The 14,930-nt window shown below is 35.3% G+C and overlaps 2 protein-coding genes across 5 annotated transcripts; one reads left to right on the forward strand and one right to left on the reverse strand.

Annotated features, from left to right (window-relative positions):
• Nucleotides 1-2,194: 2,194 nt before the first annotated feature.
• Nucleotides 2,195-6,221, forward strand: LOC132187770 (IAA-amino acid hydrolase ILR1-like 4). 4 transcript variants are annotated; one of them, XM_059602192.1, is made up of 6 exons: nt 2,195-2,276; nt 2,494-2,783; nt 2,941-3,066; nt 3,576-3,890; nt 5,289-5,417; nt 5,575-6,221. In XM_059602192.1, exons 2-6 carry the CDS (start codon nt 2,577-2,579, stop codon nt 5,980-5,982), a joined length of 1,185 nt encoding a protein of 394 aa, XP_059458175.1. In that variant the 5' UTR covers nt 2,195-2,276; nt 2,494-2,576; the 3' UTR covers nt 5,983-6,221. The 4 variants fall into 4 exon arrangements, with proteins under 4 accessions (XP_059458175.1, XP_059458176.1, XP_059458177.1 ...); XM_059602193.1 differs by having other exon boundaries at nt 2,236-2,306; XM_059602194.1 differs by lacking the exon at nt 2,195-2,276 and adding an exon at nt 2,305-2,385.
• A 1,073-nt stretch (nt 6,222-7,294) lies between these two features.
• Nucleotides 7,295-11,743, reverse strand: LOC132188310 (glycosyltransferase BC10). The gene is made up of 2 exons (XM_059602734.1): nt 10,488-11,743; nt 7,295-8,284 (listed from the first exon to the last, which is right to left on the reverse strand). The coding sequence occupies exons 1-2, from the start codon at nt 11,004-11,006 to the stop codon at nt 7,646-7,648; spliced, it is 1,158 nt and encodes a 385-aa protein (XP_059458717.1). The 5' UTR covers nt 11,007-11,743; the 3' UTR covers nt 7,295-7,645.
• Between the last annotated feature and the right edge of the window lie 3,187 nt (nt 11,744-14,930).

Genomic DNA, 14,930 nt, shown 5'->3' on the forward strand with positions numbered 1-14,930 from the left:
GAGAAGCCCGAGTGGGTTCAAAATCCGCACGAAGAGCCATCATAAAATGCATAAACTTTCGACGATCCCGATACTTTGCAAATATTTCTACATCTTCAAGATGCTTTAGTTGAGGATCTGCAGCGGATAATTGCTCCCAAAGACTATTAGTTTGAGAATAAAAATCAGCAATAGACTGACCTGGCTCCTGACGTGTCTGATAAAGTTTAGTTTCAATATGAAACTCAAGTGAGGCATCATAAGTATAATTGTATCGTTTTGCTAAAAACTCCCAAGCAGCCTTTGCATTCCCAAGCTTGGGGAGTAAATTATGGATGGAAGGAACTGAAGTATTGATAAACCAAGAAATAATACGATAATTTGCACTATCCCAATCTTCAAATCGACTGGCAAATTTGTCGGTTGACTCACCTTCTTTTTGTGTGGGTGCAACAGTTTCTCCACAAATATAACGCCATAATCTCCTCCCTCTCAAAAAAAACTTCCATATTTTGAGCCCACAACATATAATTGGAACCATCTAAAATATTGTCAATGGGACGGACAATATTATCAAGATTGGTAGACTTTTTTTTTTTTTTTTTTTCTCGGAAAGAAAAAAAAAATTAAATAAATAAACCTGTGGGTAGTAATCCGGTGTGGCGAAGGTGCAGGTGCAGCCTTAGGGAGCGATCTGGTGTGGCGCGAGCACAGCAGCTATGGTGCACAAATATTCTGATTTTGAACAACAAGACCTCTACAACTTCCGTCACATACAAAAAAAAAAAAACCGCAACAAGCGTTTGGTGTATTGTTGAAATATAAAGAACCACCAAAAAGAACGCTCAAACGGAAAAACAAGAAAATTGTATGGACGGAGAACGGAGGCTTAAAAGAGGCACCAAGAAAACTGTGGCTCTGATACCATGTAGAAAAAGATAACAGAAAGATAATTGTGGAGAAGAAATTTGTATTTCTGATGTGATTTCAATTGTACAATGGAATGGCCTATTTATAGTTGAATGAGACCCTAAAAGAAAGGAAATACAATAATTACAAAATAATACAATAATTACAGAATAAATTAACTTGCAAGAAAACAATCTCTATAAGGAAATTAACTTGGCAACCAAGCCAAGAGTAGGGACCAAGTAACTTGGCAACCAAGGCAAGAGTAGGGACCAAGCAAATATTCATAATATTCTAACAGTTTTGTTGGCCAACGCCGGTGGTTTGGTTGTTGGTTTTGCTGGCGTCGGGTCTGGTTTTTTGGGTTGGCTGTTATCTAGTGTTTTGATCTTATTTTGTTAAAATGTACTTGCTGATGTGTCATCACATGAGTGGATGCTGCAAAACACCCCATTTTTATGCACTAACTGCATAGTAGGGGCTCTCAATATATATATATATAAACAATATCGTTTTTTGTTTAAATATATATAAAAATCTAGAAATGATGTCCTATGTAGTAGGGTATTATCATATTACTATAAAACGACATTGTTTTAGTTTTTTTTTTATTTGAACTTTTTAATTTTATCTTTAAAAAGCAGTTAGTGGTTATTAACTAACTGCCGGCTAACTGCATACGCAGTTAGTAAATTTTACTAACCACCTAAGCGGTTACAATTAACAGTTATAATCAATAATCATTAAGCATTTTCACTCATATCATTACATGTAAATCTATTTGAAATTATTTTGACATTGGTTTGACCTAACAAAACAAGCCATGATTATTCTATAAAAGCTTACCAAATATTCCCAATATGTTGTAATACTTGCACCTCCTCAAACTCTTTTTTTTTTCTAGGCATTTAAATGATGGATTTTTAGACAAATATACCATTTTATTATAAAGGATATAGTGCCCTTCATAACAACCGAGCAAGTAGACTTAGAGTAATTTCATATATTATATTTTAATCTCACAATATGATGTAAAATTTCGACGTCATCATTCGTCATTGTAGAAACCAAAAATTGCAGTGAAAGATTATAATACGAGATTGGTTGGCACAACGAAGAGGCGGGGAAATAAAGATAAATAATAAATAAATAAAGTGGGAGAGGACAAGCAAATTAGAAATTGTCCCCCTTGTCTTTTCTCTTTCCCAGAAAATGAAAGGAATATTAAAATAAACAGAAAAAACCTTCGAAACAACATGTGGGCATTAGAATTTAGCACGTGTGTCGAGCGGTGACTGATAGTTGCAGCCACCACTGTCAAACACTCCTTCATGGTTGGGTGGACCACGTCTCGTTACTCTTGCACGAGTCTTGAAAATTCTATTTCTGTAATTCCGCATTTTCCTCATTTTAAAACTGTGCGTCACTTTCATGCTAGTTCTTGTATAAAAAATGCTTGAACCCCATGTTGCTTTCTCCTAAGCTTTTCTCTTCCTGGTATTTTCAATCCCAATTAGCTAGATTGCAGAGAAATCATGGGTTTCTTCAATTGGGTCTTTTTTATTTTTGTCCTTAACTTCTTTTGTTCAAAACCCGCTTTCTCAGGTTCTTCTTCAACCTCAAATGGGCTCTCAGGAATCCCCAAAAGGTTTCTCCAATTTGCCAAGAAGCCAGAACTGTTTGATTGGATGGTGGGAATCAGAAGGGAAATACATGAAAACCCTGAATTGGGTTTTGAGGAATTTGAGACCAGTAAGCTTATCAGAGCAGAATTGGATAAGATGGGTATTCGTTACAAGTACCCAGTTGCAGTTACTGGTGTTATCGGCTTCGTTGGGACTGGTGGACCGCCTTTTGTGGCCATAAGGGCTGATATGGATGCACTTTCTATGCAGGTTTTCCACCAATTTTTGATAAATATATTTGATATATGCATTGTCTTATTAGAGTTTAGTTGTTGTAAAATTGTGCCATTTTTTCGATGATTTGAATCCGTAGATTGGGAAAAGAGTGCTTTTATGGGCACCAGTGTTGATGCGGTCTTGAATACAGGAAATGGTGGAGTGGAAGCACAAGAGTAGAAATCCTGGGAAGATGCATGCTTGTGGCCATGATGCCCATGTTGCAATGCTTCTTGGAGCTGCAAAGATTCTTCAAGAGCATCGCGAAGAGTTAAAGGTCTGTTGATTCATTTTTGCTTGTTCATTTCAAAACCTGTCAACTAAAAAATAGATCTTTTTTTTTTAAAAAAAAAAAATCTCTTGCCGGCCTTGTTATCTTGCCATGAGGTTTTAGGTTTTGTGGATAATCTAGCTGTGGTGATTATTCAATGATCAGTGCAATCATGCCAAGTATAAACTTTTTTTTTTCTTTTGGCTTTTTAATTTTAGAACTGTACATGGATGTTTTATTGGTTCGTGAGACATATCCTTTTTCCAGTATGTATAGATCACATGGCCAATTTTGCTGATGGGTTCAGGATCCATTATTGTTTCAAAAGTCAATTTTCTACAGTGAGATTCCTTTTGAAAGGGGCTCAGAAGTGCTAAAAACAATTATTAGGTATTAGAAAAGAAAATCTGGCCCTCCAACTAATAGCCCAAGTCAAGTCACTTCTAATTCAGATGGTCTTCAAGGGCTCTTTCTTCCCCCTGTTATGGTTACTGGTATTATTTAACTTTTGCCAGGGTACAGTTGTGCTTGTTTTCCAACCAGCTGAGGAAGGTCGTGGAGGGGCTATGAAAATGATAGATGCTGGAGTTTTAGAGAATGTAAATGCCATCTTTGGCTTGCATGTTGCACCTAATTTACCTATAGGTGAAGTTCACTCCAGAGCTGGTCCCATAGGGGCTGGGAGTGGCTTCTTTGAAGCTGTAATAAGTGGAAAAGGAGGGCATGCAGCCATTCCTCAGCATTCAGTGGACCCAATATTGGCAGCTTCTAACGTGATTGTTAGCTTACAACACCTGATTTCACGTGAAGCCGATCCACTGGACCCACAGGTACATTTCATTTCTTCACATTACATCTATTTCTGGTTACTTTCCCCCTTTCCTTCTATCCAAGATTATAAAATGATTTAGCGAAATTTCAGAGCCCTTTAACTTCTAGTGCACCACTATCTACAGTACCTGATATGCTATAGAGCTTCCTCAATAACTCCTATTTCAAGTTCTTTATTGCATTTGGTGGGGAAAAAGTAAGGTATCCTATGTAGGCATGTAACAGAGATTTGTACCTCATGGTAAAGTGACTGCAACACTTCCTCTAAGGTGATGTGGTTTGACCTGCGGGGTGGCAACAGGTGCGACTGTTGAGAAACCAACCCTAAAATCGTCATCTGCGTTTATTAATTGTACAGGAACAAATCATGATAAGCAAAACAATAGTAACTGCGTAGCTTGTAGAAGAAGGAATCGTTATTGTTGCTGAGAGTAAATTAAGGGTTAATCACTAAATTTTTAAGTACCCTTTTAAAGTAGAACACAGATTTGTAGCAAGAACTTGTCATGCCTACAACAATTGTTGAAACAGGAAACAACGTTAAGAGGAAACATTGGTTATATTTGTTAATATGTTTTGGGAATTGTTTTTGGTTTTTTGTTTGAATAAGTGTTTTGACGTGACTTAAACGTGAAAACTGTTTTTAGAAGTGTTTTCTAGTAGGATCCACATTTGAGAAAATATTTTCTATTGAGTGCACCTGTTTATTTGTGGAAAAAAAAAAAAAAAAAAAAAAAAAAAAGGTGGCCACACCACCACCAGTCTAATCTTTCTTTTTTTAAAAAAAAAAAATTAATTTTTTTAAATAATAAGAAAGCTCTTACCTCAGCAAAAGGTAAGCACATGTTTTGTCAAATATTCCTACAACAAGGGAAGAATTCAGATTTATAGAAAGTGCTTGGTATTTTGAATTGTTTGTTAATATTTTTATTTTGAGATCAGAAAACAAAAATCAAAAGTATAAGGTCCTGTACACTCTCTTAAGTAAGAGACAAATGATATTGATAGGGGCATTAGCTGAGCACTGATAAAACTTTCAGGCTGTCAAGTTTCAGCCATTTCATATGAAGTGCTGAAGGTTAGTTAGGACTCTGTCTAGATCTCAAGTTTTGAACTCTGCTTTCAAGAGACGGTCAGTGGGTAATGACCTTATGTAAGACATGACTTTGATTTAACTTTCAATGAAAACTTCTCTTCTGATCTCCTGAACGTCTTACGAAATTCATGACATTTAACTAATTTGTTGCCCCCTTCAATAATCTCTGAGAGCCCTATTTTATGAATAATCCATTACATTTGCTTTTTCTATTACCGCGTTTTCATGCAAGCCGGACTTTGAATCTGTGGAACATATCCTCATTGTGATAATCCTGTAAATCTGCTCAATGCCCTTGCAGGTAGTTACTGTTGCAAAATTCCAGGGAGGTGGTGCATTTAATGTTATTCCAGATTCTGTAACGATTGGTGGCACTTTTCGTGCATTTTCAAGGGAAAGTTTTATGCAACTCCGACTGCGGATTGAGGAGGTAGCCATATATGAATATCACATAGTTTGGAATTGATAGTGAAATATTGGGAACTAATAAATTGGCAAGAAGTAGCTTTTCTTCTCCATGCATAACTGAAAATGATTTTCTCCAATAGTCATTTCCCTTTCAATCACCACTCTTTTCACCATAACAGGTCATCACAGGGCAGGCTGCTGTGCAGAGGTGCAATGCAACTGTGAATTTTTTTACACAAGACAAACCCTTCTTCCCTCCAACCATAAACCATAAAGGCTTGCACGAGCACTTCCTTAATGTCACAGGGGATATGCTTGGCACCCACAAAGTCAAGGACTTGAAACCACTGACAGGATCAGAGGATTTTGCATTTTACCAAGAGATAATACCTGGATACTTTTTCTTACTTGGAATGGAGAATGAGACACGTGGACGGCTAGAGTCGTCGCATTCACCATACTTCCAAATTAATGAAGACTCATTTCCTTATGGTGCTGCACTTCATGCGTCGTTGGCTGCTAGGTACCTCCTTGAATTCCAACCAGAAGTTTCTTTCTCAGACACAAAACATCATGATGAATTGTAAATGCTTTTGCATGACCAAATTTTCGTCAGGCATCAGCTGTAGATGACTTCTTGTTGAAGTTTGAAGTCATTATTGTCAAATACTTTAGGTTCATTAGTGTAAGCACTGTTGATTTCTTATGTTTAGCAGCTAGAAAGTTATCAATTTTCACATCTTCAATCCTGTGTATTTCACATTCTACAAGCATTCTTTTTGACTTTCGACCGTTTGTTTTAAGTTGAAAACTTTGAATAATTCAATTACAGACTATTCATATATATATAATGCATTCTTTTGCACACTAATCCAACACTATAAAAGCATGCTTAAAAGATCAGTAAGTCTTTATTGATCATTTTTCGCATGCGTATACCAACAACCTGCTGTCAGGGATACGTTTTAAATGTGATTATGATCAACCAATTGAAGCCAGTTATATCGTCAACTCTTGCAAATTGATTCAAGTCCATTAGAATTGTTGCTCTATATTAATGTTTTTCACAGCTTGCAAGTCAAGGCAAGGTTCTATCATGATGACTTTCAGGTAAGAATTTAGAATTGTCAACTTTCGGCCATTCCACTTATCCTCTTTTGCTTTTGCCCCAAAAAGAGAAGAAAAGAAAATAAAATCAAAGGTTGCATTGGGCAAATTGTAGGAGTGTTAAAATTGTGATAATTGGCATGGTAAAATTGTGACAAGTGTTTATATATATATATATATATATATATATATATATATATATATATATTGCTTCACCCAATCGTCACCATGGGACAAAAATCAACTATGGTTTGAATTTAGTGAATTCCTCTATAACCCACCTTTTCTTTCTTTTTCATTATTATTATTTATATTTTTTTGCTATTTTTAAGAGGTTTTCAAAAAATATGTATTTTTGAAATAAAATTTTAAGGTAGTCATTGAAAATAAGCGTGAAAATTGGAAGAGGAATAGTAAAGCAGGAAGTTAAAGGAACCTTCTTATGCTAAAATATTCCAATAATAGTAGCTTCATCCAATAGTCACTACAGATACCATATGTTATAGTTTTTGAAATGGAAGTACCATCTGCCCTTATGATATAAAGTAATGGTATAAAGTACATTTGTATTCAACAACTATCTAACAATTCTGATGTATTAGTATCAACCAATCTTTCAGGACTCATTAGTCCTTTCACTTCGACCCTTCAAGAGTAGATAATGAGAGTAGGATTTGGGATTTCGCATGCTTCCAAACTCGGGCTAGATTGCCACCAATAACAGCAAGCAACAATGAAATATGAGTAGTGATTTAAGTAAAAATCTAATAAGTAGATCAAATATTCCCAAAAGCCACCTAACTTAATCCAGTTGCTTCAAATTTTTGTAAAGGTATCCATGCAATCATCATACTACAAGAATTTAAAGAATTTCAGTGGAAAGCTGAAAAGGCATCCACCCAGATGCTAATTATTAATCGACTGACAGCCAATAAAATATAATATTCAGTATGCCTGAGCTCGAAATAGATGCTAATTTCAGGTTCTAATTCTCTATTCATCTGAATACTGTAAAACTGAAGTTTCAAAATCTTGTGAAGGAGTAACTAGAGATCAATAACATCTGACCAATTGGGTTTAGAAATGCTCCAAATCGCATTATCCAAATATGCATGTCAGACAGAGGATCCAAATATCCATATGTCAAAAGCCTAGAACTTTGGGTGATAATTCCAACAGAGGATCCAAAGCACTTGGAGCCAACTTTCTTGCAAAAAGGAAACAAAGTGAAGATGGCTGATTATTGTATAGGCAGGTCGTACTTTCAAATATCTTCTTGAAAAATTCCTCTTTAATATCAGCCTTGCCAAATGTAGCTGGGTGAGCACCACCTCTTGACCAGTCCACATAAGTAAGGCTCCTGTTTGCCAAAAGATGTGGAGTTTGGATGCTCAGCATTGTCTGGAAGTAGTGCTCATCCACATAACATGCTGGCTGGCAGAACTCATTGAACAAGGGATGGTAAGTGGTGTCTTCAACTATCTTAACCGCAAGTTCCCGATTAAGTTCAAACCACTGAGACCCTTTACGCCAGTCGCTGAGGTTGACCGTGGGCGCCATGTTTTGATTATAGCGCCCTCTCCCATAGGGTCCAATTTCATCAAATGAACCCATAAAGCTGTACCTGGATTTTGATATGTAGAGATAAACAATGCTGAAGTTGTGGAGAGGAATGCATGCCTCAGACAGGAGGACAAACCATTCATTTGAGATATCAAGCAATGCATTAGCTAGGAGTCTCCTTTCAGCATCACACATACTCATTCTTCCCCACTCTGCCACCTGCCGCCACAGGAATATGAGTGGTTCTAATTTCCAACAAGCGAAAAAATGATGATTTCTTTATTTATTATTTATTCATTTTAATTTTTTTTTTTTATGAAAGAAAAAATGCTGAAACAAAAATGTTCTTGAGTAACAGTTTAGAAACAGTAAAATCCAGCTAGAAAAAGCATACAGGGTAGGGTCCGGAAGCTTCTCAAGAAACTGGCTTGCTAGCATAATTTTGACAACCAAACTGGATTTCAAAAGTAAATGCCCTAATGATGTCAGCATACAAGTGCTTGATGAGAAGAAAGTGCTATACCATTGCTGAACAGGAATTTCAAGGCACATAGATGACTGTATACAATCTCTGATAGTAGGCTATTTTCATCAAGAGGGGAGGCAAGTTAAAACAACAAAATATACCCCGCTGAACAAAAGATTCTTGCTCACACTCTAAGTTCAATGCAGTAAACACAGATTCGAGGGCAACAAAAAATGCATCTATATTTCTCATTGAAATTTCAAAATGTTGCCCCTTTGGAGCTTAAAAGAGACTCTTTGTATAGAAAATGGAAATCAATGGTCAATCCAAATCCAGTACATGATCCAAAAAACAAAGCAGCATACATAAACGGAGAAGCAACAACCTATAACAAAGTGCTTAACAATAATAATAGGAGCATGTAAAGCATAAGTAGCTCTATGATAATGCATCACTGAAGAGTACTATAGTGAAAATTAAGAAAAGCAGTGGGTTGGGATGAAAGGCCTAATCCTACAAGTATGTCGCATGGTTGCATGGTCCACAACTTCTATCGTGGTCACCAATTATTTCCTACTCCAAATGCTAGAACCTCAACATATTATTGTGAGATGCAACTCAAACAACTCAAATAATGTCCACGCTCAATTCAAGGTTGGATTGGCAAAACGTGCTCTCACATTTTACCCCATCTAGGCACAAAACCATGGTTGAAAGGCAGTTAACCAAAAGAGTGGAGTCCCTGCCTTATGCTCAAAATGAGTGATGACAGGAAGCATGAAATGGTCCCAAAAAACCTATAAAATATTTACTTAAGAAACCAGCCACAAGCATTTCCTGGTCACAGGTTGGCTTGCACCATGTGTCAAGAAGTTGTCAAAAGTTCAGAGCACATACTTGTAAAACAAAACGCTCAAATGAAAACGAGTATTCTACTTTTTCCTGGAGAGGTTTTGGGATTAAGCAACAGCTGATTAAACAACATATAATTATAAGTTTCATGGTGTTAAGTCCATGTAGCAAATGGTAAGTAGCATTAGTAACTAGTTTTTACACCCTTTCCACTGTTTTTGCTCAAAAGATAATGCCGAAGCACACTTGCCAATGAGGAAGTTTCATACCAATAACTGGCACAACATAGGCAATGTATAGAATATACTAATATCATTTTTTTCAATAATAAGGCCTCGTTTTGCTTTCTACACATTGTCTTGCAATGAGAAGGAGCCAAAAAGCTTTGATATAAAACCAAATACGGTTCTATGATACCTCCTTAGCAAATTGAGCCAAGACCCAAAAAAGCCTTGTCCCAAATATTTGGGCAGGTCAACTAAAAGAGTCCTTTTTTCCATTTGAGCCAGCCAAATGAATCACCTTTCAACGTTCAAATGGAACAGAGTTTTTTTAAACCACATGCCATCAATGAATTTCCACTAAGCACTAAATCAACTCTCTCGCATTTCCCACCTTTCAACTTAAAACATGTCATTCCTCACCAATTCAGTTAATAGTTTCCAACACAAATGCTTAAACATCTCAAAATAACTCTATATGGTCTTTATCAAGTATCAAAGTCACCTCTGAAATGACCAATATCAAAATTATTTTACTGTTGCCCAAATTAGAGAGAAACCAACATCTAGGAATTTGACTAGAACATTAAGAACATAATTATGAATTTTATCAAGATGGAAATCCCATTAGCATTCATGTAGAAAAGGGCCATTACAAGCATTGCTTCCTTCCAAAATTCTGTAGCTGATGGCTCCCTATGCACCTCAAAAGGGCAATTTTTCAGTATTCCCAAATTATATTTAAGAACTCTATAGAAAAAGTTTTAACGGATATTGACGAGACAACAATAATATTGAGAGAGAAAAAATAAATTGCTTTTTGATAAAAGAGTACAGCAACTCACGCCACCGAATATATCAAAAAATTAAAGGTTGCTGATACCTGGCTTGGGATTTGTCTCTTGTAAAAAACTGATGCAGGTGAAAAGCTGTCATTGTAAGATGGCAGTGTATGAACATAGATTGAATAAAGCTCCTCATGCCCCTTAAAGAACCGTTCCCAGAGAGGTGCCATTGGCAGTGGCCCCTTTGTCAAGAACATGAAGGCAATCTTGGGAACTCTCTCGTACGGATAAGATTTTATTCGAGGAACAAAGGAAGCCCGCCACAACAATTCAGTGTCATTCATGATATGCAACAGATTTGATGGAGGCCTAATCCAACTCTCGATTGTTCTTAGCTCTTCAAAGCATGGCCTAAGAGGGGACTGTCCTATCCAAGCAACATTCGCAACCTTAAAATATCGAATCATATACATGCTAACAATTGAAACTCCAAAACCCAGAACCAAAAATAACGAGAACCATTGGAGGAGTCTCAAAGGTAAAGTCCTGGATTGATTTGTTCTCAGTGTAGTGGTAGGGTTCTTGCCTTCCTCCAATGCCATCAATCTTGATTGCATCTTCACCTAAAATTTCAATCAAATTCGGCTTCTGGGCATTATGTTTTCACAACATCACCTCATATCAATACTTCTCCCAGCGGCAAAACCATAACACTGAAATTTCATCTCAAAACGGCAATTATGACGCGAAGGAAGTTTGGTTTTGCCATATGGGTAGTTGATTTTCATCAAGAATCACAGCACACATCTATATAGTAGACAGATTCCAAACCCACCAAACTCAACCCCTCACCAAATGAGTAATTCCCCAAAACCCGGTTGCTCTCAAGAAAAGGAAACCCTTGAACAAAATCAAAACTTGATGTTCCAATTTCTTGGCAAATATGGAAACAACATGAAAGACGGTGATAAAAGAGGAAAAAGAGAAAAGAGTGGCAGTGATTTTAGCATGTGGGTACTTAGACGGTATGGATTACATATAAGAGGTTTGAGTTAATACCAAAGACGTTAGAGAAACAATGTGGGGGATCAGTTCACTCTCTCTCCTTGCGCCAGCTCTCAATGAATGTGGAATTAATGGGCGGGTGATTGGAGAGGTTTTAAGGGACTTCGATATCTACGTTGGGGGTGTTTGTTGAAACCGAAGCATCAAGTAGAGACAGAGAAAGACAATAATCAGGGTTGGAGATGGAAAAACCTAGAATTCTGGACATGGTTTATGGATTTTGTCCCTTCCTTGGGGAACTCTACAGGGTCGGTTGATTACTTTGATTTTGTCCATTGATGTGTATATTTTGTGAGTTCTTGTGGGATATAAAATTCAGCCCCAAATGATTAGTAATTTAGGCATTAAATGTATGAAAGTTTAATATATAATATCTGTTCAAATAAATTTTAGGTTGCGATTCATTTGTTTAGACAGTTGAATACTTAAAAGATACTTTCTCAAATTTTGGGCTGCGATCCATTTCTTTAGACAGTTGAATACTTAAAAAGATACTTTCTCACTTTTGTTGTCTTAATCGTAACAAATTGCTAAAAATTCGGATCAGCTCGTGGGTGTGCGCTTATTGGGAATTTTATGCGGTAATGTTATACTTTCTAAATTTTTTTTTCAAAGTCTGATTTCAAATGATGTGTCACAATCTCATGAGAATGTAATACATTTTTTAAAATAATAAATTATATAAGATCGTAGCACATTATTTGAGAACCATATTTTGAAAAAATAATAATAATAATAATAATAATTGAGAAGAGTAGAACAGTAGAAGTTTTCCTCGGGTTGAGTTTCCAACTTCAATCCTACCTCCTATTATTCTTTTTTATTATTATTATTATTATTTGTTTAAATTCAGCATGATTTTCTCACAACGTTAACATTTTAGCTAGGTTATGATTAGTGTTGTACTGCCAACTTTACTTGTTTTTCAATCACAAGAGAGGAGCATGCTATCGTTTTTATGTTTGATACTTAAAAATCATGATAATGACAATGGTTATAGTTTTTTTTTTTTTACTAAATAGTAACGGTGATAATTAAAGTAAAGTATATAATTAATGATAACGAGCCATAATATTAAGATAGTGATAATGGCAGAAGGTTTCCATAACACACATTTTCACTCCTTTTTAAATGTGTATTTTATAACGTGACAGTGAAAACTATTATATTCAAAATTTAATATTGATTTTAAAAAAATTTAATAGTAATTTTTAATGACACATCAAACAATATGAAAATGAAAATATGTGTAACATTTAAAGGCTTCTTGATTGAGATTTTTGAATTTGTCAACAAAATTTGATTAACAATTATTGTTTGAGAGAAATATTGAATGATAAAGCAAAAAAACAACGTCTAATGCAAACTCGGTTTTCTTTTCTGACACCATTTTTTATTTCTCAAAATTGATATTTTACTTTCCCAAATGGGCTACTTAAAATATATATATATATATATATATATATATATATATATATATATATTTTTTTTATTGACTATTATTTTTTATCGTACTAAATATCAAAAAATACAAAAAATGTTTTTCAAAAATTATTTTACACCACAACAAACAGAGCTTTAGATGTTAGTTAATTTAGCCATTTTGTACTCTAAATCTTTTCGTTTATAATGTTAGGCTTAGGGTATGCTTATTTTTCGACCACCAACTTCTTTTCTTCTTCTTTTTTTTTTTTTTTCTTGTATGTTTTTTTTTTTTTCTCTCTCTCTCTCTCTATTAGGTTAAAGGTTAGGTTTCTTATGCTACCGAGGAAGGACAACAAGAAAATCCAGTTGCAGTATGCTGCAAGAAAGCTTTTGTCTTAATGATCTTATACTTTGTTTTTCTTGTTATTTTCTTGTGCCAAGTGGGGTCAGATCAAAATTTCAATGCTCCATATAATTCCCATTACTAGAAATAATTCATTCGATCAATTAACCAGTTCTAATATCTTCTGCATTAGGAAATTGGGAATGTTCAATTCATGAAGTTGTCTAGTAGGGCTATACAAGCTAACCACACCACTTTAAAGAGTTAGCAGTTTTGAGTAACTATCTGTCTATTTTGGACGGTTTTGAGTCTATTTTGAACATATTTTACTGTTTTTATATGAAATTCTATACCCAAATGATGTGGTTTTGAGCTATTATTAGCCACATCTGCCTACCCTACCACCGTTAATTGTTCCGTCTTAATCGATTAACAGTTGTCAATGGTTAAGTGTTCAAGTGTGGTCTGTTTGTTGCAAAATCCAACTAGTTTCTACGCCAAAATGATGAAATTTGTGGAATTTAGGAGTATAAGAACCCCAAGGAAATTTATACCTAATTTCTAAGTTTTCAATGATATATATATATATATATATATATATATATATATGAATGATACAAGTTTAAATATTTTTTTTTTATTATTATATTTTTTTTAAAAAAAATTAACAACAAAAGAAAATTGAAAGTGGCCTACCACTATCCAAGGTGGTGGTGGTGGTGGTGGTGCAACCAACTTGAAACCCAGACAAACTACCACTAAAACCCTATTAATGGGTGTACAATCACCTTCGAAACAGAACTAAGTGTTGTCCAATCACCTTTTGGTGTTGTGTGTGTTTTCATTTTATAGAAATTATTGTTTTCTTCACAAATTTAACCTCAACTAGCTTGATTGACCACATGATAATAACCTTAAGTTCTAATTGCCCAAATTCAAAATTCATACATTTAATTAAGAGAAAAATGCTCTACTATTCTTTTAGGTTTTTTATTTAATAAAATCACTTTTAATTATTTTCTAAAATTTGTACTATTATACAATAACTTTTTAGTACCCATTCCCTTAATGTTTTCACAATGATGATTGACACATGATCATCAGACTGTCATGTCCAATAAAAAAAGTAAACACATATCTAGACAATCCAGCCAACTAGCTTTTACTTCTGACAAATACCTTGTACATGCCATAACATTAACACGTAAGCCAAAACCTCGAAAAAATAACACATCAACTAGAAATTTTTTTTTTAAAGGAAAAAAAAATCCAAAAAATTGCGGGAGGGTGGTTGCACCCACCACTTTGTTGTGTCAATGAATGGTCACGTGACAAACCCCATCTATTATAAGAGGGGCAAACTATGCGACCATCTTTTCTGCTATAGGAATGGAGTGGTCGAACAATCACTCTACCTATTATCAGATGAGTGATCACGTGACCACCACTCAATTGTTGGAGGGAGTGGTTGCACAACCACCTCTTATGATATATGGGTGCAACCATTCCCTTTTACAATAAATGAGTGCCCACATAGCCATTCCTCTCATAATAGATAAAATGGTTGGGCGGCCACCCTCCTTCCCACAATATAGATGGGTCGGCAGCCCAAGCAGCACCCTCCCCATAGTAAAGGGTTGTTATGGCTGACATGGCACACTTAACATGGTTTGTCCAACGTAAGCCATCTAACTGGATCATCTAAACA

The sequence above is a fragment of the Corylus avellana genome, chromosome ca7, assembly GCF_901000735.1.
Source record: "Corylus avellana chromosome ca7, CavTom2PMs-1.0".
NCBI lineage: Eukaryota > Viridiplantae > Streptophyta > Magnoliopsida > Fagales > Betulaceae > Corylus > Corylus avellana.

Bases quoted from the DNA above. Each gene is read 5' to 3' on its own strand.
- LOC132188310 (XM_059602734.1), bottom strand. From the start codon at position 11,006: ATGCAATCAAGATTGATGGCATTGGAGGAAGGCAAGAACCCTACCACT. The intron at 8,285-10,487 runs GTATCAGCAACC...CTGTGGCGGCAG, and splicing joins AGAGACAAATCCCAAGCCAG to GTGGCAGAGTGGGGAAGAAT.
- LOC132187770 (XM_059602191.1), top strand. From the start codon at position 2,424: ATGGGTTTCTTCAATTGGGTCTTTTTTATTTTTGTCCTTAACTTCTTT. The intron at 2,784-2,940 runs GTTTTCCACCAA...TCTTGAATACAG, and splicing joins TGGATGCACTTTCTATGCAG to GAAATGGTGGAGTGGAAGCA. The intron at 5,418-5,574 runs GTAGCCATATAT...TCACCATAACAG, and splicing joins TCCGACTGCGGATTGAGGAG to GTCATCACAGGGCAGGCTGC.